The sequence below is a fragment of the Acytostelium subglobosum genome, assembly GCF_000787575.1.
Source record: "Acytostelium subglobosum LB1 DNA, scaffold: scaffold32, whole genome shotgun sequence".
Taxonomy (NCBI): Eukaryota; Evosea; class Eumycetozoa; order Acytosteliales; family Acytosteliaceae; genus Acytostelium; species Acytostelium subglobosum.
In genome coordinates, this window is record NW_012236501.1 from 43,999 (window position 1) to 63,935 (window position 19,937).

The following is a 19,937-nucleotide window of genomic DNA, read 5'->3' on the forward strand; positions in this document are numbered from 1 at the left end:
TTATCAACAATAAACTACAATTGTCAAACACTTCGAACATGTTCATTGTCTTCACACTTTGACAACAGTTCACAAAGAGGATGGTGTAAAAGTTGGAAACAGGGATATATTCCTGTTGTTGGACATTGTTATTGACAGGTTGATTAGTATTACATCCTTTTGACCATGGTTGCATCGAGTTGCTTCAGATTGGGGAACATGTTGATAAATATCCTACGATACTGTTGATGCTGAGCAACTGGATTCCTCTCAAAGTAGAGACACGTGATTGACTTGGTAATTTGTTGTTCAATGTTATCCATGTCATCACATTCATTGTCATTACACTATTATGGTCATTGTTGGTAAGTTAGTTCAATGAAACAAGTTGACTCTGTATATGACTAACTTACCCATAATTCTTCCAGGTTGGTCAACTTGTCAACACCAACCAGTTGTTTGATCTTGTTGGCAGAGATGTCAAGTATTTGCAAGTTGATCAATGATTGTACGCCATCCATGTTGGTGATACCATTGTGAGATAGATAGAGCTCGGTCAAGTTGGTGAGTCCTTCAAGACCATTACCAATCTCTGTCAGACGATTGCTTTGAAGACTCAGAATAGTCAAGTTCTTCATGTGATTGACGTTCTGGATCGATGTGATTTTGTTCCTGCCCAACCAGAGTGTCTTGACATTGACTAGTTTATCAAGGTTCTTGATCTCCTACAAGTTTTGTTTGGTTGAGATGTAAGTGACAATGCAAGCTAGTCAAGGCCTGTTCGCATTAGTTAGTAGTTACTCTAAACCTGTTTGAACCAAGCTCAAGATTGGAAAGAGTGACCAACTCTTCCAAGTTCTGCATCTCTGTGATCTTATTGTTTGCTAGATATAGTTCTTTAAGTTGTGGCATCTCCTTGGCATGAAGGTTCTCAATGACGCGTATCTCATTGAATGAAAGGTCGAGGTATCTGTTGTGTAAGATTGGTAAGTACAACGATCATAGTGTTGATGTCCAGTTGGATGTAAACATTGACAATAACAACATACGTAAGGTTTGGGAGGTTGTTAAGATTCTTGATTGCCTGCAGTTTGTTGTCGTAAAGGTCTAGATGTTGGAGTGAGACCAGAGTATCAACACATTCAATCTCTGCAATGAGGTTCTGTCTAAGGCATAGTTTCTACATTGATTGATTGATTGGAGCACTGATGATTAGTCAATCAAATGGATGGTCGATTGATAGATTGAATATCGATTCCTAACCTTTAAATTCACCAAGTGTGATATGTTGTCCATCCTCTTGATCTTATCATTGGTCAAGTCTATATCCTAGAGAGGGTCATCGTTGATATACACATCAGTCGGTCAGTCAGTATGCTTGTGACACTCGCTAGGCATAGTATTAGACAACATACGACGAGTGTTGCAGGCAGAGAGTATCCATCACCTATAAAGTCATGAGGTTGACCTGTAAGATCCAATATCTCATCATGCTCCACATAGTCCAATTGAGGTACCTTTGGAGCATTGTCTGTATTGTTATCGTTATTATTATTGTTGTCGTTCATGTTGTTTATCTATTAATGTTGGTTTGGTGTTTGAAACAATGAACTTCTCACATTCCCCGCATTAATGTCAAAGTTGGGACCTCAAGGACAACCCTCAGGTTCAACTTTGTATTTGTATATAATCTTAATAATAATAATATATATTTAATTATATAATGCGTATTATTCAATGATAGAGTTGTCAATGTCACAGCTGGACTCCTTCAACTCATTGATACAGGGTGGACCATTCCAACGGTAGTATTGCACTTTGTTCTTGCCTGGATTGTCAGACTTGGTGATCAGTCCAATACTGTCCAGGATCAATGCCATGTCATACAGTCTTCTGGACTTGGCCGTCGTCAGGTAATTGTGATACAGTTCTTTTGCATTCTTACAGGATACAGTGTCCTATATAATGAGAAGGTATGTTAGTAAGTGTTCATGTCATCACAGAGAGGAAAGAGATGGTTACATACATATATAAAGAATAACTTGATGAATTGCTTATATATCAAGGATAACTTGGTTGACTTTTGTTGAGATAGTGATATCTTGGTCGGTCGTGATGATGGTGAGTTGGTGACGGATGATGACGAGGAGAGGTCGAATTGGAGCTCGTGGTTGTTGTTGTTGTTGCTGTTGTGGATGTTGTGGTCGTGGTTGTGTTTGCATCTGGCGCAGACAAACTCCTGCTCTCCAGTCAAAAAGTTGATGCTCGAGTGGAAGATCGACTCGATGCACTTGGAGATGTTGTGCATACCCAGCCAGTGGTACGAGTTGTGGCCTCTCTTCTGGATGATTCCAATGCACTTCATCACGTGCAGGATGGAGTACATGCGCGTCAGGTCAACTCCATGCTTGAGGGCAAAGGCGTCGATGAACACTTGCTGGCTACCTCCTTCCTTGGCCATCTCGGTGTGCTCTCGGATGAAGATCTCGCAAATATCCACCAACTTCTTTGGCTTGGGTGTGGTCATGCCAGATGGTAGTGGTGTGGACTCCTCGGAGGAGTTGGCGGCCTCGGCATCAAGACGCTCCTGAGCAGCCTGTTGCATTTGCAGGAACTCTGGTGACATCTTGAATGGCTCGTAGTAGATGTTGTCGGTCGTGGCAGCAGTGTTACATTGTTGTATATTTACAGAGTCATGGGATTCATATATCGAATCCTTGGACAGATGCTCGGGCATTTGAACAAGTTGGGATTGTTGTTGCTTCTGCATCATATAATATTGTTGGTATTGGTACTGGAGGTATAGTTGTTTCTGGTACATCTGTTGGTAGAGTAACATTTGTTGTGTTTGTTGTTGTTGTTGAATATATTGTTGGTATTGTTGTTGGTATTGGTATTGTTGCATTTGTAGTTGTTGTTGATATTGTTGTTGTTGTTGTTGTGGTTGTTGTTGTTGTTGAAGCAATAATTGTTGTTGTTGTTGTTGTTGTTGTTGTTGTTGGATATATAGTTGTGGATTGTACATCATCATTTGTTGTGGTTGTTGTTGTTGTTGAAGTGGAACAGCCATCAATTGTTGTTGTAGATGATACTGTTGGAGTAGTTGTTGGTTTTGTAGTTGGATGTTGTTGACTGCCTCAGACATTGTGGAGCATGATTCAATTAGGGAGTTGGAATCCTCCTCGGGGTCGGACAACAGGAAGGACTCGGGCGAGATCTCAACCAAACATGGATTGGCTGGTGCATAGGGATGCCATGGTGGGCAGGGTCTGGCAGGGTGAGGTCTCAAGTTTCTCCATCTTTATAAAACTAGGAGTGGCAGAGCCTGGCATTGACTCGCCCTTTAGAGACATTAATGGTGAGCCTTCACAAGAGGCGTATACTACAGTCGGTGTGTTGGGTGCCTGTTGCTCGAACTGTTCGGACAAAAAGTTGGACAACTCAATGCTTTCCATTATATTATTTTGTTTGATTGGTAGTACTTGTATATTGGTAGTAATGGTATATATGTTATGATTTGATGTTGGTTGTTGGTAGACGACAAAGACTTTGAAGATACAGAGACAAACACAAACACACACTAGTTGTAAATATTGAGGTGAGAGATTGATTGATTGATCAGAAGATGATGATGATGATGACTACAACTAGACACTAAAGATGATTGATGGTTTGAGGAATGACGACTGAGACTTCTTCTGATTTAATGTAACAAAACCCTAGGCAGGCAGGTCCGGCAGAGACTGACAGACTGTCAAAGGAATTGGCCAAGCGGGCAACGGCGACCACCCTCTCCCTTCCCACTTCCTACTTGTTGGCAGTGTGTAGTAGGAGTAGAGACGGCACATCAATATAGATGCCAATGGCAATCATATCCAATCACACACATAAACACATACACAGAATAGGGCTCAGGGCGTACCAATGGTCACACCTTATTAATAAGCCTATTTAGAGAGCCAATAGCATCCAATTTTGAGTGAGATAATCGCTGAGATACAGAGTCAATTGTGAGATTGTGATCCGGCTTACCTCACCACTCATCACCAACCACTCTGTCAATCAATCAACCACTTCATTCACATCAATCAACATCTTCACAAACACACACACACACACACACACAAACCCCTCCAACTTGCGATCATTTGACATTGATCAGGCATCCACACACACTAACACACTCACCTGACCTTCATCCAATGATTGTGGTTGGGCCCATTTATTATTGGAACATGGAATTCAAGGAGGATGGATCGTGTGTGTTCGAGTAGTCACTGGTGTGATTAGTGGTGGAGATTGCTGCCGATGAGCTAAAATAACGCAGATGGATAAGTTAGTTAGACTCCTACATACACCCAGGTCCACCAAAGATATATGTTGTGGACTCGATGTCGATGGCTGTCAGTGATTGTATGTGTGATTGTCAATTGAGTGTGTAAAGTTGATTGACTCGTAAGGCCCCCCACAAAGAGAGAGTTTGATGTAAGTGTAGGGCAACACTAAAGTCGTTTATGGTAATAACCATCCATCCTTCATGAATAAGATTGCCCATTGGCCGACGTAACGATGTTAGTGATCACATTCTCCAACATCAAACATTAATGATGTCACCTGACGTAGATGGATTGTGTTGCCACCTCCATCTCTCTCGCCGTGAGTGTGATACATTCCAACACATCGAGTGGATGTCGCCCAAGGTTGTTGGTGGAATGGAGGAAAGGAGCTCTCCTCTTGGCTGGCTGGCTCGTTGACAATAACAACAACAACAAAGGGGTGGTACCACGGCCACTGGTACGATATCACACACTTTCACCAGACTCCTAATACTGTCTCACCATGGTGGCGACGTCAGTTCTTCTGGTGTGGATACCCACCGTAGACATGTGTGCTAACTTCGGACCTTCCCTCTGTTCATGTTTCCGTTCAGATAAGCTTCTCAACTGACTTCCCTGATGGTTGCTTGGTCCAAGTTCGTTGGAGAGTTCCCAACAGCAACCAACACCACCTATGACAAAGAGTGGACAACATCAACAACAGCAAGGTAATGAGTTGTGGTGGTTCGCAATGAACACACCCATTGTCTTTATATCTGGGTCTAGCTTGTTGCCTAAACATATCATAATGTTCGATTGTTTGAAAAGCGTGCCTTGTTGGAGTGCTGGGCCTGGGTTGATTGATTGATTGGTTGAGTGATTTGATGGGAATGGGTTGATGGATTGATTATTGATGACGACGAGGTGGGTTGTTGTTGGATTAGTGTAATTACAAGTTTGCGAGGTAGTCTTTGATCTGAGATGGTGACAATATGCTAAACTTCTTGTCCACACCAATGATAGCCAACTCCATATTGCTCTCTGTCAACTGTGTCTCGAATCCTTCTTTCAAAGTGATAAGTGCCGTCTGAATGGCATCCTCAATCTCTAAATCATCATTGTAACGCTTCTCGAGGAATGTCTTTGAGTTTACCATGTTCTTTCTACACAAACGTATCGTCACATGAATGACCTTGTATGTTAGTATATGATTGTGTTGTGTTATGTTTGAGTCATTGAACATACCCAATAGCAGTTGCCTTCCAGGCAAAGTATGAACCGGATGGATCGACCTGGTACAGGTGTGGACCATTCTCATCGAAACCAGCGACGAGCAGTGACACACCGAATGGACGCACACCTCCTGATTGAGTGTACTCTTGCATGACAGAGGCCACCTCTCTGACCAGCTGCAGAACTGGGATCTTAGCCTTGTAAGTTTGATAGTACTTCTCAGCCTCCTTTCTTGCCTTCTTTATCAAGACACGAGAGTCTGGACCCATTCCTGCGTATACGAATCCTATGTTCTCAGTGATCGATGATATCTTTTGAACTGATGATCCATCAACCAATGAGTGCAACTTCTTCTCTGTTACAATAACAACTCCATTCTTTGCTATATATATTATATATTCATTATTATTATTAATATTAGTGATCTATATTCAATCTATCAAGTAAGGATATATCAATGATCACTAACCCTTGATACCAATGGCTGAACCACCTGCACCAGCAGCGTGAAGGGCATGTTCAATCTGCACTAGTTTACCCGAAGGACTGAATGTTGTCAATGAGAATGAGTAGTCTGAATCCATTATTTATATATATATATATATATGTGTATGTTTGTATATGTGTACAATAAAGTTAGTAATATGTGTGTGGATGATTATGATTAGAATGGTGATGATCAAAGTTTGTTACAAGTGATGTTCAACCTCTCAATTTTGATAATTAATTTTATAATGAAAACTGAACTTCTGACATATATAATTGTAATGTTTAGCCGCTTGTACCTTTTGAACCTCAATGAATAATTTAGATAAATAAAAATACACTGTTTGACAAACAACGAACTAATAAATTAATGTTATTATTATACAAATACACAAAGTAGTCTACTACTTTGTAGTTCCTAGAATTGAAAGTATGTTTAGAACAATGCCGCCAAATTTTGTTTCCAACATAACAATGTTTCCAACACACGAATCGCAGGCTTATAACATAGATAAATTGACGACAGACAGACATGGACGATGACGATGAGGACAATATTGGTGGTCCACCCGTTGACATTGATGATGTCAATAATATCAGCGATGATGACCGAGTTCAAATATTAGATGATGACGATGATATTGATGACTCTATCAACAACAACAACAACAATACAACAGGAACAAACAATAGTTTCAATGATAGTATCAACAGCAGTGTAGACTTTGACTTTGATTTCGATGATGTACTTCAACCACAGCCTGCTGCACAACAGTCTACCTCGCCTCATTCAATGAGTGTACAGAGAAGAGGAAGATCTGGCTCGTGGGGATCGTCGTATAAAGGCGCCAAAGCACAAAACACTACACCAAAGACGACACCAAAGACGACACCAAAGACACCTCCAGCACCCAAACCAAAGCGTATAGCTCCTGCCTTCAAGGTGGTCAAGGGCACAAACTTTATGGTTGATGGTAGGTATTGTTTGTCTCAACGTTAACAGGACAGGGCGAGATGAATACTTACCAACCTACTCATTATTTATTTAGGATTCCAATACAAGTCATCTGATTATCAACACTACTTCTTGACACACTTTCACTCGGATCATTACACTGGCTTAACAAAGACATGGAACTTTGGTTCAATCTACTGTTCCGTCGAGACTGGTAAGCTCGTTCACAGAAGACTTGGTGTCGATGCTAAATATATCAAAGCACTACCATGTATGATCGCGATCAAGCATACTATCCATTGATGGTCACCTAATAACCATCTCACATCTTGCACTGACCATACACACAGGGAACAAGTTTAAGAAGTTGGAAGGAGTTGATGTTGCTATACTTGATGCCAACCATTGTCCAGGTTCAGCAATGTTCCTATTTAACATCAATGGAGAGTATACTCTACACACAGGTGACTTTAGGTATCATCCAAGAATGAATGATTACCAACTATTGCGAGAATGTCAGCTGACCAGTATGTACACGCAACTCTCACTCCAAATTAACCGACCGACCGAGTGACAGACTGACTCATTGTATACACTTTAGGACTGTATTTGGACAACACATTCTGCAACCCTCAATATGTATTCCCACCTCAGCAACAGGTGATTGGTGAGGTAGCCAGTATTGTAAAGAGAGAGAACGATGGAGAGACGATGTTTTTGTTTGGCACCTACGTCATTGGCAAGGAGAGGATCCTGCTAGAGGTGGCCAAACAAGAGAAGAGACGTATATGTGTGTCAAATGAGAAGTATCAGACACTGGAGTGTTTGGACATGGACATTGAGAAGATCTTCACCAAGGATGAGAGCGAGACACCCTTTCACGCAGTGTCTATGGGACTCATTCGACTGGACACACTTAATGATCTGGTGGCACAGTCCAAGGGACGATACAAACGAGCCATTGGCTTCCGTCCCACTGGATGGACACAATCAAAGAAGGCAGTCACCTATCGCAAATGGAACAATGCTGTATTCTACAGTGTTGCTTATTCTGAGCATAGTAGTTATAATGAACTACAGGCTTGCATCGAGCACTTTAGGCCACAGGAGATCGTGCCTACCGTCGACTGTGAGACTGAGCATAAGGTCAAGGTATGTGGTGTGGACAGACAGAGAAGAAGAGAAGTTATTGACTAACTGACTGGCCATCCCAATCACTTACAGAGTATATTGTCACACTTTGATGATATCTATGATAGGAGAAAACAAAGATCTATATCATCATTCTTCAGTTCACTTGGTAGTGGTGCAGGCAAAGGAGGTGGAGGCAGCAGCAACACGAGTAGTTCTACAACATCAACACTCCTGTCATGGTTTGGTGTTGGAGGTGATGATAAGGGAAACACAACAACACCGATCAAGAAGGATAAGAAGAAGGTGTTTGATATAGACGAGCTCATTGACTTTAACTATGACAGTTCACAGTCAGATGCATCTCAGTTGACATTGCCACCACCTACTTCAACATCATCCACAACAACAACGACAACAAAAACAACCTTATCAACATCATCATCAACTACGCCTTCATCGTCACAATTAGTTTTGTTTGATGATGGAAGCAACGAGGCAGATCTATCCTTTGACCTCAATGATCCAGTGTTCATAAGCCAACAGCGATGGATAGAGAAACAACTTAAATCCAGTACATCCTCAGTTGGAAACTCTTCAAAATCATCAACATCAAGCAAGAGTAGTAGTAGCAGTAACACAAGTGCCAACAATAGAAAGAACAAGACATCACCCGCTCAGAAATCCACATCTCGATCAACAAAGAAATCAAAGACAGACACAACCGATGTGTCAACACCATCGACAGCGATTGTCGTACATACTGCACAACAGCCTGTTACAGACACATCCACCCAGTCCTCTTCTTCCTCCTCATCATCATTTTTCTCAACACAATCCAACGCAGTCGATGCTCAACGCCAGCCAATGACCCAATCGTTCATCACCAACTTCTTCCAGCGCTGTACCAATAACTCAACGATCCAATCACTGTTTACCAAAAACAAAGGATAGCCACTGGCTCCTTGGACACAATGAATATTGGCCGTGTCTGATGTGTCACATTGCACATTGTACCATAACCAATTTTGATGTTGCCCTTTCCAGTCGACATGGATCAACAACAACAGAAATGTCTATTTCTGATTGATTGTAATAAGGCGCCAATCACTTGTAATTAATGAAACACCATCCTCCATCCATAACATGACACAACATCATATCTGCTGTCTTGATAGTGATAATCAGACGAGTGTTGATCTATTTGAGCTATTTCTGATTGATTGATCACCCCAACCTCTAAACACATCATCACTCACACTCCCACTCACATACTCACACACACTGATTGAATTCAAACACATACTAACACACACATAGTGCCGACAGCCAATCACCTGACTATCAATCATTCTCTGTAACATTCGAATGTACATGTACACGGTCCCCTTCTATTGATCACACATGCCATCTGATTTAGTATTGTATCCATCTACTCATTGTAGGACATGTTACACCCTTGTGTACGGATGGATGATCAAGTGGACGATGTTGGTCACGAGGTGATCGATCGCGTTGTCGTCAGACATTATAAATGATTGATGGAGGATTGGAGTCCCAATATCATCATCATAATCAACAACAACAACAACAACAATCACGTCGACGATCAACTATCTATTGTCCATCTATAATCCAGAGTCCGGATTATCATCATTAATCATTCAATTAACATCCTAACTACTATTTGGATAATAATAATAACTACTTCCAATCCTTGGAATGAATCTTAATATCTATATAACAGTTATAGTTGCTGTGTGTCTGGTCAATGTTGGTAGTGTCCATTGTAGATGTACTAAAGGTGAAGGTCAAAGTATCTTTAAGGATTCACTAAGCTTTGGTGTACAAGATTGGTCGTGGGCAAAGTCTGGCCGTTACAACTGTACCAACCCAGTACACTCTGGACAATACTCCATCTCATTCACACCACAGAACTATGAAGCATTCCACTTCAAACTTGACAATCCAATCGATCCAGAGACTGTATGTATATCCTATCCACCTGTCGCCACACAATCTTTAACCAACACATACTAACTATCAATCAATCAAACATACTAAAGAGTGCATATATATCTTTATGGTTGAATGGTGGAGTAGCTGGAAGACAAAAGATATATGCTCGTCTGACACATGATAATGTGGCCATCAACCTTGACTACTTGCTGTTTGGTCCAAATGGAATGCTGGTCAATGCCACAGAGATACTGCCCAACACATGGACACAGGCCATAATCAACTTGGACAATGTAGACCCAATGTTCTACGATGGATTGCAATTGCTATCGGTTGGCAACAAGCTCCAAGAGACACTCTACATCGATGACATTGTCATTTTTAAGCGCTGTGACATTGATCCATACACCAAGAAGGCCGTGTCCAACAAGACCATTCCAGGCGCCGAGTCAGTCACCATGCGTGTCGTCGAGTACAAGCTGCCATGGTTCGAGAAGGGCAAGCAGTACCAGAAGTACTTTATCACGTTCAAGAACATTGGCGAGTACACCATCAGTAACTTGAAGTTCAAGCCACTGTACTTCAAGCCGAGGGATGGTCAGCACGACATTTGGGGCTGTGATGTCGTCTCCAAGGGTTTGTACACCATTCCCAAGATCTACAACAATGCCTTTACCAAAGGTTCCGAGTTCACTGTTGGTGTAACGTCTCTGGTCGGTCCTGTCAAGTTTGAGATCACCAATGCCGATATCATGAAAACTGCCGCCGTCGTCAATGATGAGCAAGAAGAGAGCTAGTCACCTCCATCTCTTTCGATCACTCCATCTGTATTCCAAACAATGTATTATGATCCTGTATGATCATACAGGACAACTCCGATAACTTAATAAATAACTCTTCTCATTCTTACACAACCTATTACTCACAGATCACAGTGAGAATGAAATAAGTTGTGTTTTCGAACTCCATTTTGTCGTTTTTTGGCTCAATCAGAATAAAAAAAGTGATGCTAAGGCTTTTCGTCAAAGTCATAATAAACAGATACAGATAAAGATACAACAATGGTGTTCAAGAGACTGTTGGGTAACCTTACCCCAAAGATGGGTAACAAGAACTATTATAAAGGAAGAGGTGTTAGGAATCAGGGTACCATCTCATCAACAGGTATGTATCATTCAATCAATCATCAATGACTAAATGATGATGTCATTGTTCATACACTAACATGTCTAATATATGTCAATAGGTCGTTTCAAGTTGGATATAGCAAAGATGGAGGTTATCAATACACCAGACCTGACAAACTGCGAGGTATGATAGATAAATAGATATACAGATAGATAGATAGGAGATGACGAATGAACGAATGAATGAATGAATGAAGTCTCAGCACGATCATTGACCAAACACACACTGACATTATGATCTCTTGTAGCTTAAACCATATGTATCAAGACATTATCATTACTATACTTTAGATCAAGTTAAGGAGTTGCAGGATAAGAAGATCCAAAACAGACAGAAACAATTGGAGACACTGCAATAAACAGATACATAATATATTCGCGACGACATAGGTTAACATCGACTGTTGATATAGATATAGATATAGATAGATAGATAGATAGATATATATATTTATTTAAGAGTACTCTTTAGAGCAAGCAACCACTCGTCCATCGTCTTGGATGAGTCGCAGGCCAGATGCCACACTCGCTTTGGTGTATGGATGTCGATACCAAAGTAGCCCTCGGTAGACTTTTCTTCCTTGCCAGAGTTCGCCGCTGGAGTCCTGCCGCCACCACTGTTGGCGTTGCCATGGTCAAAGTTGAGTTTAATGTTACAGTTGTTGGGCTTGATGGCTACGGGGATGGCAGTGTGTAGGTCGATCGATCCCTTGTACTTGAGCTGTTCGTAGTGGCAGTGGTCCGAGTACTTGTCCAAGGGCTCCACCGACGTGTCGATCACCGTGGTCATTTGTGGCGCAGAGATATGCTGTTGTTGATGCTGTTGTGCATTGTGATGATGGTGATGCTGCTGTGATTGCTGCTCGGATGGGTGATAGTCATAGTACAACATCGTCTTTCTCTTGTCCAAGATGAAGTAACGACGCTTCCAAGACTTAACCTTGATACCTTGCTTGCGCATCCAGCCCTGTTTGATGATGCCACCTGATGGCACACCCTTGATCATTGCCTCTAGAGGGTTGAAGCCAGTGACAGTAGCGCCTGTTGTCGTGCCACTGTTAGTGCCGCTGCTATTGCTATTGTTGCTGCTGACTGTGTTGTTGTTGCCCTTGATAGAGTCTTGTCCAACAACAGATTGTCTATTGTCGTTGTTGCCAGTTGTGTTACTACTACTATTACTACTACTATTTACAGACTTTGATGGTGCTACTGCTTTGTGCCAGCCTACTGATTGTACTCGCTCCCTTGACTCTGGTTGTTGCCATTGATGTTGTGGTGGTTGTGGTAGTTCATTCGATGACTCTTGGTTGTCTGTTGATGAAAGTGATAAAGAAGATGAGGATGGTGAGACGGTGACAGGTGAGGGTACTGGAGGTAGTGGATGTTTGGGTGGTGAGTGCTTGGACAACGATGATGATTGTTGTGGATGATGTGATGAGTGATGATGGCTAATCGATGACAGGTCAATGTCAATTCCAGCAAAGAGTGAGTCACTTGGTGTCGATGATGCACCGGGATGGTGAGAGGACGCCTGTGCAGCTGCCGTGTTGATTGGTGATGATACAAATGAGGAGGACTGGTGATCGTAGACATTGACCTTCTTGACCTTCTTGTCCTCGTTGATGATCTTTTGTGAGTTGGCCAACATGATGCGCCACTCTACGATTGTGTAGGCAATGTTGTCCACGGTGGACTCATAGTAGAAGGTGCGCTCCGATGCGTCTTCAATCTTTGCCAGCAGGGCCATGAACTCGATCCAGAGCAGAGAGATTGGTCCCAGTACGGTGCCGTCCTGTCTGAAGCGTGTGCGACCCACGACGGCGGTGGTCGTTCGACGTGCGCCAACAACGAGGTCGCGTTCCTCGCCATTGACCAATTGATTCTGATTGAACACGGGTGGTCTGCCGCCTATATCGCATATGGAGCGTTCGAGTAGTTGACGCTCCTTCTCGATGAAGGCTGAGAAGGAGGTCTGATGTGTCTCGATCAACATGAGACGCTCGGTGTCTGTTGTGGTGGTGTCTGATAGTGCACGCTCCAGTGCAAACTTCATGTTCTGGTACTGTCTGTCCATGGTGAGCAGGGCTTCTGCCACGGGCAGAATCTGCACGTTGACCTTTGTCAAGTTGAGCGCTGACAGATCGTAGAAGTTGTTCTCCGTATTGAACGTGGGCTTGACATGTGGGAGGAATGCAATGGACAACCATTCGTCACAGTATGCGCTGTGAAGCGTTGAGAATGTTCCATAGGAGTCCATTTACTATCTAGATAGGATTTGTGTGAGGCACTCCTCTCTGTCTGTGTCCTCTGTGTTGAGATTTGTGATCAATGATCTTTCCAATGGCTTGAAAGTGGGGTCATGCCTCCCACACTCATCAAGAATCTTTGAAAATGATCATTTTTTGAACTTCCTTTAGTTTGAAACTTGAGGTTTATCTCTGAACGATTGGTCCCAATATTAGTTTGATTAAATAGGTTGAAAGACCAATGGATATATCATTTTATTTGATCTTTCAGTGATTAATGATTGATTATGATAGGATCTTGGCTGATCAAATTAAATTAATTTGATTATTTAAGTGACTTCCAAGGCCAAAGGATTTACAAATCAATAATATAATTAATTCAATCTATCAGAGATATATAATAATAATAATACCAAATAATAATAATACAATGTTTAAATTGATAGCTATAATTGTCACTTTAATGTTTGTCATGTCGACAACTACCAACATGGTTGATGCCCAACAACATGTTAACCCAATCTGGTGGGCCAGTTATTGTGATGCCAACAATAATACCATTGTCAAGTGTCCAACACCATCCACCTACAACTGGTTGGCTTACGAGCAAATGAACGGCAACACCTGCTACAACTACACCGACACATGTAATGACAAGCCCACTGCCCTCGTCGCTCTCAGACTCATCAGCAACAACGGAAAGACCGCCCAATTTAGCACCTACAAGAACATAACCTCCTGTGTCAACAATGAACCAGCTGACTTTGTCATGACAACCACCTGTAATTCCTGCGACCCCAAGGATGGCAACACCTTGTTGTGCACACTCTCCAACTCTGCCTCTACATTGGTCTCCTTTGGAGTGATCACCATTGTTGGTGTCGTGTCCACCATGCTTTTCCTCTAATCAATGATCCAGTTCAATGATTGATATTCAATAAATATTCACCAAGTGCTATTGAATTGATCCAAATATTTATGTTTGTTCCAACTTGTTTATCAGTGTTGTACATTGTGTGATCACCTTAATATGTCCTGGTTGACCAGCCATTGCTATCATGTGCTTGAGTATTCTTACAAGTGATGTTGGTTCCATTGTCCTCCAGAGTATGCCATGATCATCATTGTTATTATCATTCGAACATTCAAATAGGTAACCAATTAGTTCATATCGATTGTTTGATGCTGCCTTTCCAAGAGCCTTCAATGATGGTATCAATGGTTGCTTTGAATGTTTCGTGATCACTTTGAGTGTATCGATTCTTCCTTCTTCACAGGCCTGGTCGATCACTTTTTGGAGGTACAAGGGAAGGAAGATCTTAAGACTGGAAATGATATATTTGACAGGAGATGGGTCTGTGATTATCATTAGATCATCGGTCACCCTGTGACGGAACATCTTGAGAATGAACTTGGTGACCTTTGTGTGTCCTCTCGCAAAACTTGCCTTTAGCATCCTATTGATCAACAATTGTTTGGAATAACTAATGTGATGGAATTTGAATTTGATCCACTTGGCCATCTTGGTCATGACCAGGTTGAAGAGTGTGCGAGAGCCAGTGCCAGCAGCTGCCACCAGTACTTTGTCCAACCTGCGTGAGTTTTGGTTGATAGTAGCACCAGTTAGCGTGCGTTCGATGAACTGTCCAACAAGAGCTCTTGTCAAACCTCTTGTGGGCATGGCCAACGAATCCATCAACTGACCAAGGTCCTCAGGTTCCAAGACTTTAAAGCTCTCATGCTTGGACAACACAGTGACAATGTCAAGATTGAGTTGTGCCCACCACTCCTTGGTGTTCTCACTCTGGACTTTGCCATTGACGTCAAAGTATGTGACTGGAGGGTCAAGGACTGTGGTGGTACTATCCAGTATCATGTTGACAGTGTGTAGGTCACCAACTATAGCTGCAGTGCCCAGTGTTAATCGATAGTTGGTCTTGAATTGATCTCGATTGCGGTGTAGCATATTGATTATTGATCGGTCCTTTGCAATAACAGCACGAGCCATCACATACTCAAAGTCACACACACAGTTATGATGTACCATCAATGTATCAAGTAGTTTGATTGATATATAACTATGATGTACATCACTGATAGTGATCCGATCATCACTGCCTGTTGTATTCGGTAGCCCCAAGATAAAGCGTACCGATTCCAAGTGCTCCTTTTCCAATGCATACTTTAGTACATTCAGGTGATACAATGCTGATTCAGGGTAGTGTGTCATTATCCATTTGGCCATCTCAATGTGTCCGTGTAAGATCGCCTTTGTGAATCCAGCTCTCCAATCAATGTATGTGTCGGTTGGAGGAATGATTGAAAGGAGTACAACGAGCATATCTACATTGCCACCTGTGCAACATGCTAAGAATAGTGATTGAGCGTCTCGTCGCTGAAGGACTGCCTGAGCGATATCTGTTCCTGACTTTGTAAGATGTTGATTGAATGACTCAATAATGAATAGGAGTACCGCCATGTGATTGAAAGTCAGTGCTTCCACGAGAACATAGATAAGTAGGCCAATGTAGTCAGTTGGGTCAAATGTACATTGAACCATCAATTGAACCATTTCTAGAGCCCATGATTGAGACAGCCATGCACCGATGCTTAATGTTGGTATCGTGTTGACTGTTATGAGAGGTAGTAGCTTGCGCAGCTTACTTGGATGTTTGAGCTTCACCAACTCATTGCCAGTAAATGTAAATTGGGTTCTATGTGTGAGTGACAGTAGCTCATCAACCATTCGTTCCCATCCATTATCAGTACATTGTAGGATACGAAGTAGAATCATCTTGTTACTTGAGTCTCTTTGGTCTCTTGACTGTGTGGGACTTTCGACCTCAGTATCATCATAGTCAAATATCGACATGTTGGTGTTGGCGAGCAGAGTGTCCAATGATCTTTGGTCACACTGACCAAGCGCCAGCTCAATCAGCACTGTGTTGTTGGGAGGTAGGGTAACAGATTGAAATGACTTGAGGAACCATTCGGTAACACCACATTTGAGGTATCTTTCAAGTGAATGATCTGATTGTAATTGTCTGCCCTTGAAGGACTTGTAGCCAAGTGAGTTATGTATAGCTGTGACAAAGGACAATACGATGAGGCAAAGTCGTTTGTTTCTGAACACACGGTGGAATGCTCCGTCCATCTCTGGATGAGAATAGATCAGAGTTGTCAATGGTCGTGCTGGAGGAGATGGTGTCGCGCTATAAGATGTACGACTGACTCTGTTAGTCTTGTATTGTGGATACATGTATAATTGGTTCAAACATACCTTTGTTGACACAATCTAATGATTCTTGAATATCCATGTTCATAGGAAACGTTGAGGATTGATTGGATTGTTCTCTGATAGTGTTGTTGGGGTATGAATGGTGACCTCAAGATGTACTCCAATGATCTGATTGCATTGTTCCTAGCGGCCAACTCCAATGTTCTTAGATTGATCTGAGTTGGAGTGATGTTTGTAATGTTACACAATACATCAATGTAATGCGGCTTGTCATTGGTCAATGCCTCATTGACGATGCCTTTGTAAAACTCCATCTCGATCAGGTCCGCATGTAGTCCAACGACGTATTCAAACACATCCAAAGTGTTCCTAACAGCCACAATACAGAAGTAGCTATTCTTCTTCTTGTAGCGCATATACATGGTGACTGCTTTGAGTGAACCAATAGCCAATACTGTTCGCTCCAACCTCTGCTTCTTCATGTGGCCTGTTAGACAGTATCCATGTGGATATTGGTCGATTGATTTGCCAAAGCCTTGCTCCTCCAACAGCAACTCCATCATCTCTACATTGCCATTCTTGATCGCAGTTGTGACACAGTTCTTTGAGTAGGGCGTTGATAAATGACTATGTATCGCTCTCATTATTGTCACAGAGAACTCTGATGCCAAGTCCATTGCAACGATACAAGGTGTTGTTGTGACTATATTGCAATGGCGAATGAAACATGCGGCCAACTCCTCAGTCATTGGGCTACTTGGCTGCCGAGCGGCCATGATGATATATTTGATTGACTTCTGATCCAGCTGTAGCAATGGACATACATCTTGACTTGAGAGGTATGCCGCGATGGCAGGGGACATGAGATGCCAGACTTCTTCATCCATTTCAAATGGTTCAGTCATGGATTCGACCATTATACAAACAGTGTGTAGATCATCATTCTTCACAGCACATTTTAATCGAACATTGATTGATTTCCTTATTGAGGTCTTGATCAACTGTGGCAGGTCAAGGTCAGGGAGCTGAATAATATCACTATTACAATTATTGATTAGTTCAACATGTCCATTGTCAGCAGCAGTCTTGTAGACCTCGGCATCAATTGCAACTTTGGACTGTGTATGAATGCATCGAAGAAGAGCAATGTCACCGACTGAGGCACAATGAGTATAACATTTGTTCACGTGCGCAACGAGTATTGACTCAAGGCTCGGTGGGACATTGCTAAGTAGGTAGACAACACTGTCGACCAATCTGGATTCCGTTGAACTCCTCAAGGCCTCTCTCCATAAACATTCGTATGCTTGGTTGAACTCCACATGAAGGAGCTTGAGAATGTTGACATTGACACCTGGTCGTATTAGCTTCCTTGGAGAGACTTGGACATTATCCGATAACATAATGGTGGAGTGCTGTAGGAACACTCTAATGAATTGCTCATTGGCACTATCGACCAATGCAATCAATGTATCTACCGGTGTGACAATTGATCGATGACCAATCATTGATTGATACGTTTGTAACATATCAACATTCCTATTCCTTATTATTAAATGTATTATATTATTACTACTATTATTATTATTATCGGCAACTAATGGTAATAACATGTTGGTGTTGTTATACAAGTAATTGAATACTACTATATTGTTGTACTTGATTGCATGGTATAGTAATGTGTAGTTGAGTGGATAAACAGAAGATTCAACGATGTTCTCAAACTCTTTGATAAAGTATTGATTGGCATTGTACTTTATCATCTGTTTAAGGTCACCATTGTCAAGTAACTCTTTGCCTTTGATCACCACTGGTCCATCATCATCACCATCCACAATTGGATACAACAACAGGCTGTTGTTGGTCAACCTTTGATTATGATAATCACTGACAAGTTTAAATATATGCTCACAGAGTGATCTATTACTAAACACCTCTTGTATTACTATTACTGTATTGCTATGCATGTTGTTTTGGTGTGTCAATGACTTCGAGTTGCTCTCTTGTTGGTCACTCAATCCAATGATTAGGTACTTTGTGAAGTTCTTGAGATTGAACAAGTAAAAACAAGCTTTGAATTACCACACCCCACTGTTGCTGGGTGAACATTGTCAACAACAACATCGCACTACATATATGCGTTCGTATCTCTACAACACTCATAAATAACTCACAACGCTTTTCCAATCATCGCCTCGCCTGTGCAATACAACACAATACATAATTAGGGGTTTGTATTGATGGGGTTGACCAGAAATGCCATTCACACTTGTGATTTTAGAAGGCAAGTAAGTAGTAGAGTGGTAGCTTAGTGATACCACACACTAATATTACTACTAACGAGCATTTAAGCCACGCATTCTACATTAGATACTAAAGTGATCAGCAGAGGCAAATGAGAGAGGGTACTCTTGTATGTTGTTCATCGATGTAAATTAATATGATGATCCAGGAGGATGACGGTAATTTATATGTGGACCCAATCAATATTTTATACATCAACATATATATAACATATAATAATAATCTAAAAAAAAAATTTTCTTTAGTCGTACTGTTAGCCCAACCTCCACCATTCCTCAAACCACCACTGCCTCTACTGTTGCTACAACAACCTCCCATCCACCAACCTCTACAACAGCTACGACTGGCACACCCCCAACAACATCAACAACAGCATCAACAACCAGTACCCCAACGCCAAGTCCAAAGCCATTGAACCTGACCCTCTTTGGTTTCATTGATTACAACAAGGATGGTAAAAAGGAGACTAGTGAGCCATGGGCTTGGGGCGGCCAAGGTACTTTGACCACGGAGGATGGAACTGTCCTGTCCACATTCACCTCGACCAATGGCAAGGATGGAGTCAAGTACACACTCTACCCAGGTCGCTACTGTCTCACCTTGAAGTACCGTAACGCAGACTACTCTCGGACCTCTGGGCAAAGACAACAAGTACAGCACCGACAAGCCCAAGCACTGCTTCGACCTCAACAAGAACACTGCCCCATCTGGAACCTTGACCGAGTACGTTGGATTTGTCCCAGTGAAGCCTCCCAAATTAAAGTTGTTTGCCTTTGACGACACCAATAACAAGAATGGAGTCCAGGATCCAGGCGAGCAATCAGTTGTTGGTGGAGTTGGTTCTCTCACCAAACCAGACGGTACCATTGTCAGGAACATGCTACCGGTAATGTACTAAAGACA

The 19,937-nt window shown here is 42.0% G+C and overlaps 11 protein-coding genes across 11 annotated transcripts; 6 read left to right on the forward strand and 5 right to left on the reverse strand.

Annotated features, from left to right (window-relative positions):
* Positions 1 to 149: 149 nt before the first annotated feature.
* Positions 150 to 1,547, reverse strand: SAMD00019534_113220 (hypothetical protein; the record flags this gene model as incomplete). Its single annotated transcript, XM_012893326.1, has 6 exons — positions 150 to 326; positions 393 to 704; positions 781 to 949; positions 1,029 to 1,159; positions 1,243 to 1,308; positions 1,395 to 1,547. The coding sequence occupies 6 exons, from the start codon at positions 1,545 to 1,547 to the stop codon at positions 150 to 152; spliced, it is 1,008 nt and encodes a 335-aa protein (XP_012748780.1).
* A 162-nt stretch (positions 1,548 to 1,709) lies between these two features.
* On the reverse strand, positions 1,710 to 3,124 carry SAMD00019534_113230 (hypothetical protein; the record flags this gene model as incomplete). The annotated part of the gene is made up of 2 exons (XM_012893327.1): positions 1,710 to 1,937; positions 2,006 to 3,124. The coding sequence occupies 2 exons, from the start codon at positions 3,122 to 3,124 to the stop codon at positions 1,710 to 1,712; spliced, it is 1,347 nt and encodes a 448-aa protein (XP_012748781.1).
* A 2,120-nt stretch (positions 3,125 to 5,244) lies between these two features.
* Positions 5,245 to 6,112, reverse strand: SAMD00019534_113240 (hypothetical protein; the record flags this gene model as incomplete). Its single annotated transcript, XM_012893328.1, has 3 exons — positions 5,245 to 5,458; positions 5,541 to 5,910; positions 5,998 to 6,112. 3 exons carry the CDS (start codon positions 6,110 to 6,112, stop codon positions 5,245 to 5,247), a joined length of 699 nt encoding a protein of 232 aa, XP_012748782.1.
* A 434-nt stretch (positions 6,113 to 6,546) lies between these two features.
* SAMD00019534_113250 (hypothetical protein) lies at positions 6,547 to 9,054 on the forward strand (the record flags this gene model as incomplete). The annotated part of the gene is made up of 5 exons (XM_012893329.1): positions 6,547 to 6,988; positions 7,064 to 7,240; positions 7,320 to 7,496; positions 7,571 to 8,121; positions 8,194 to 9,054. The coding sequence occupies 5 exons, from the start codon at positions 6,547 to 6,549 to the stop codon at positions 9,052 to 9,054; spliced, it is 2,208 nt and encodes a 735-aa protein (XP_012748783.1).
* Positions 9,055 to 9,871: 817 nt separating this feature from the next.
* On the forward strand, positions 9,872 to 10,856 carry SAMD00019534_113260 (hypothetical protein; the record flags this gene model as incomplete). The annotated part of the gene is made up of 3 exons (XM_012893330.1): positions 9,872 to 9,916; positions 10,036 to 10,086; positions 10,167 to 10,856. The coding sequence occupies 3 exons, from the start codon at positions 9,872 to 9,874 to the stop codon at positions 10,854 to 10,856; spliced, it is 786 nt and encodes a 261-aa protein (XP_012748784.1).
* A 264-nt stretch (positions 10,857 to 11,120) lies between these two features.
* SAMD00019534_113270 (hypothetical protein) lies at positions 11,121 to 11,376 on the forward strand (the record flags this gene model as incomplete). The annotated part of the gene is made up of 2 exons (XM_012893331.1): positions 11,121 to 11,223; positions 11,306 to 11,376. The coding sequence occupies 2 exons, from the start codon at positions 11,121 to 11,123 to the stop codon at positions 11,374 to 11,376; spliced, it is 174 nt and encodes a 57-aa protein (XP_012748785.1).
* A 321-nt stretch (positions 11,377 to 11,697) lies between these two features.
* Positions 11,698 to 13,503, reverse strand: SAMD00019534_113280 (hypothetical protein; the record flags this gene model as incomplete). Its single annotated transcript, XM_012893332.1, has 1 exon — positions 11,698 to 13,503. The coding sequence occupies one exon, from the start codon at positions 13,501 to 13,503 to the stop codon at positions 11,698 to 11,700; it is 1,806 nt and encodes a 601-aa protein (XP_012748786.1).
* A 452-nt stretch (positions 13,504 to 13,955) lies between these two features.
* SAMD00019534_113290 (hypothetical protein) lies at positions 13,956 to 14,399 on the forward strand (the record flags this gene model as incomplete). Its single annotated transcript, XM_012893333.1, has 1 exon — positions 13,956 to 14,399. The coding sequence occupies one exon, from the start codon at positions 13,956 to 13,958 to the stop codon at positions 14,397 to 14,399; it is 444 nt and encodes a 147-aa protein (XP_012748787.1).
* An 831-nt stretch (positions 14,400 to 15,230) lies between these two features.
* Positions 15,231 to 15,383, forward strand: SAMD00019534_113300 (hypothetical protein; the record flags this gene model as incomplete). The annotated part of the gene is made up of 1 exon (XM_012893334.1): positions 15,231 to 15,383. The coding sequence occupies one exon, from the start codon at positions 15,231 to 15,233 to the stop codon at positions 15,381 to 15,383; it is 153 nt and encodes a 50-aa protein (XP_012748788.1).
* Positions 15,384 to 16,566: 1,183 nt separating this feature from the next.
* On the reverse strand, positions 16,567 to 18,238 carry SAMD00019534_113310 (hypothetical protein; the record flags this gene model as incomplete). Its single annotated transcript, XM_012893335.1, has 2 exons — positions 16,567 to 16,684; positions 16,773 to 18,238. The coding sequence occupies 2 exons, from the start codon at positions 18,236 to 18,238 to the stop codon at positions 16,567 to 16,569; spliced, it is 1,584 nt and encodes a 527-aa protein (XP_012748789.1).
* A 932-nt stretch (positions 18,239 to 19,170) lies between these two features.
* Positions 19,171 to 19,932, forward strand: SAMD00019534_113320 (hypothetical protein; the record flags this gene model as incomplete). The annotated part of the gene is made up of 3 exons (XM_012893336.1): positions 19,171 to 19,192; positions 19,372 to 19,757; positions 19,828 to 19,932. 3 exons carry the CDS (start codon positions 19,171 to 19,173, stop codon positions 19,930 to 19,932), a joined length of 513 nt encoding a protein of 170 aa, XP_012748790.1.
* Positions 19,933 to 19,937: the final 5 nt, after the last annotated feature.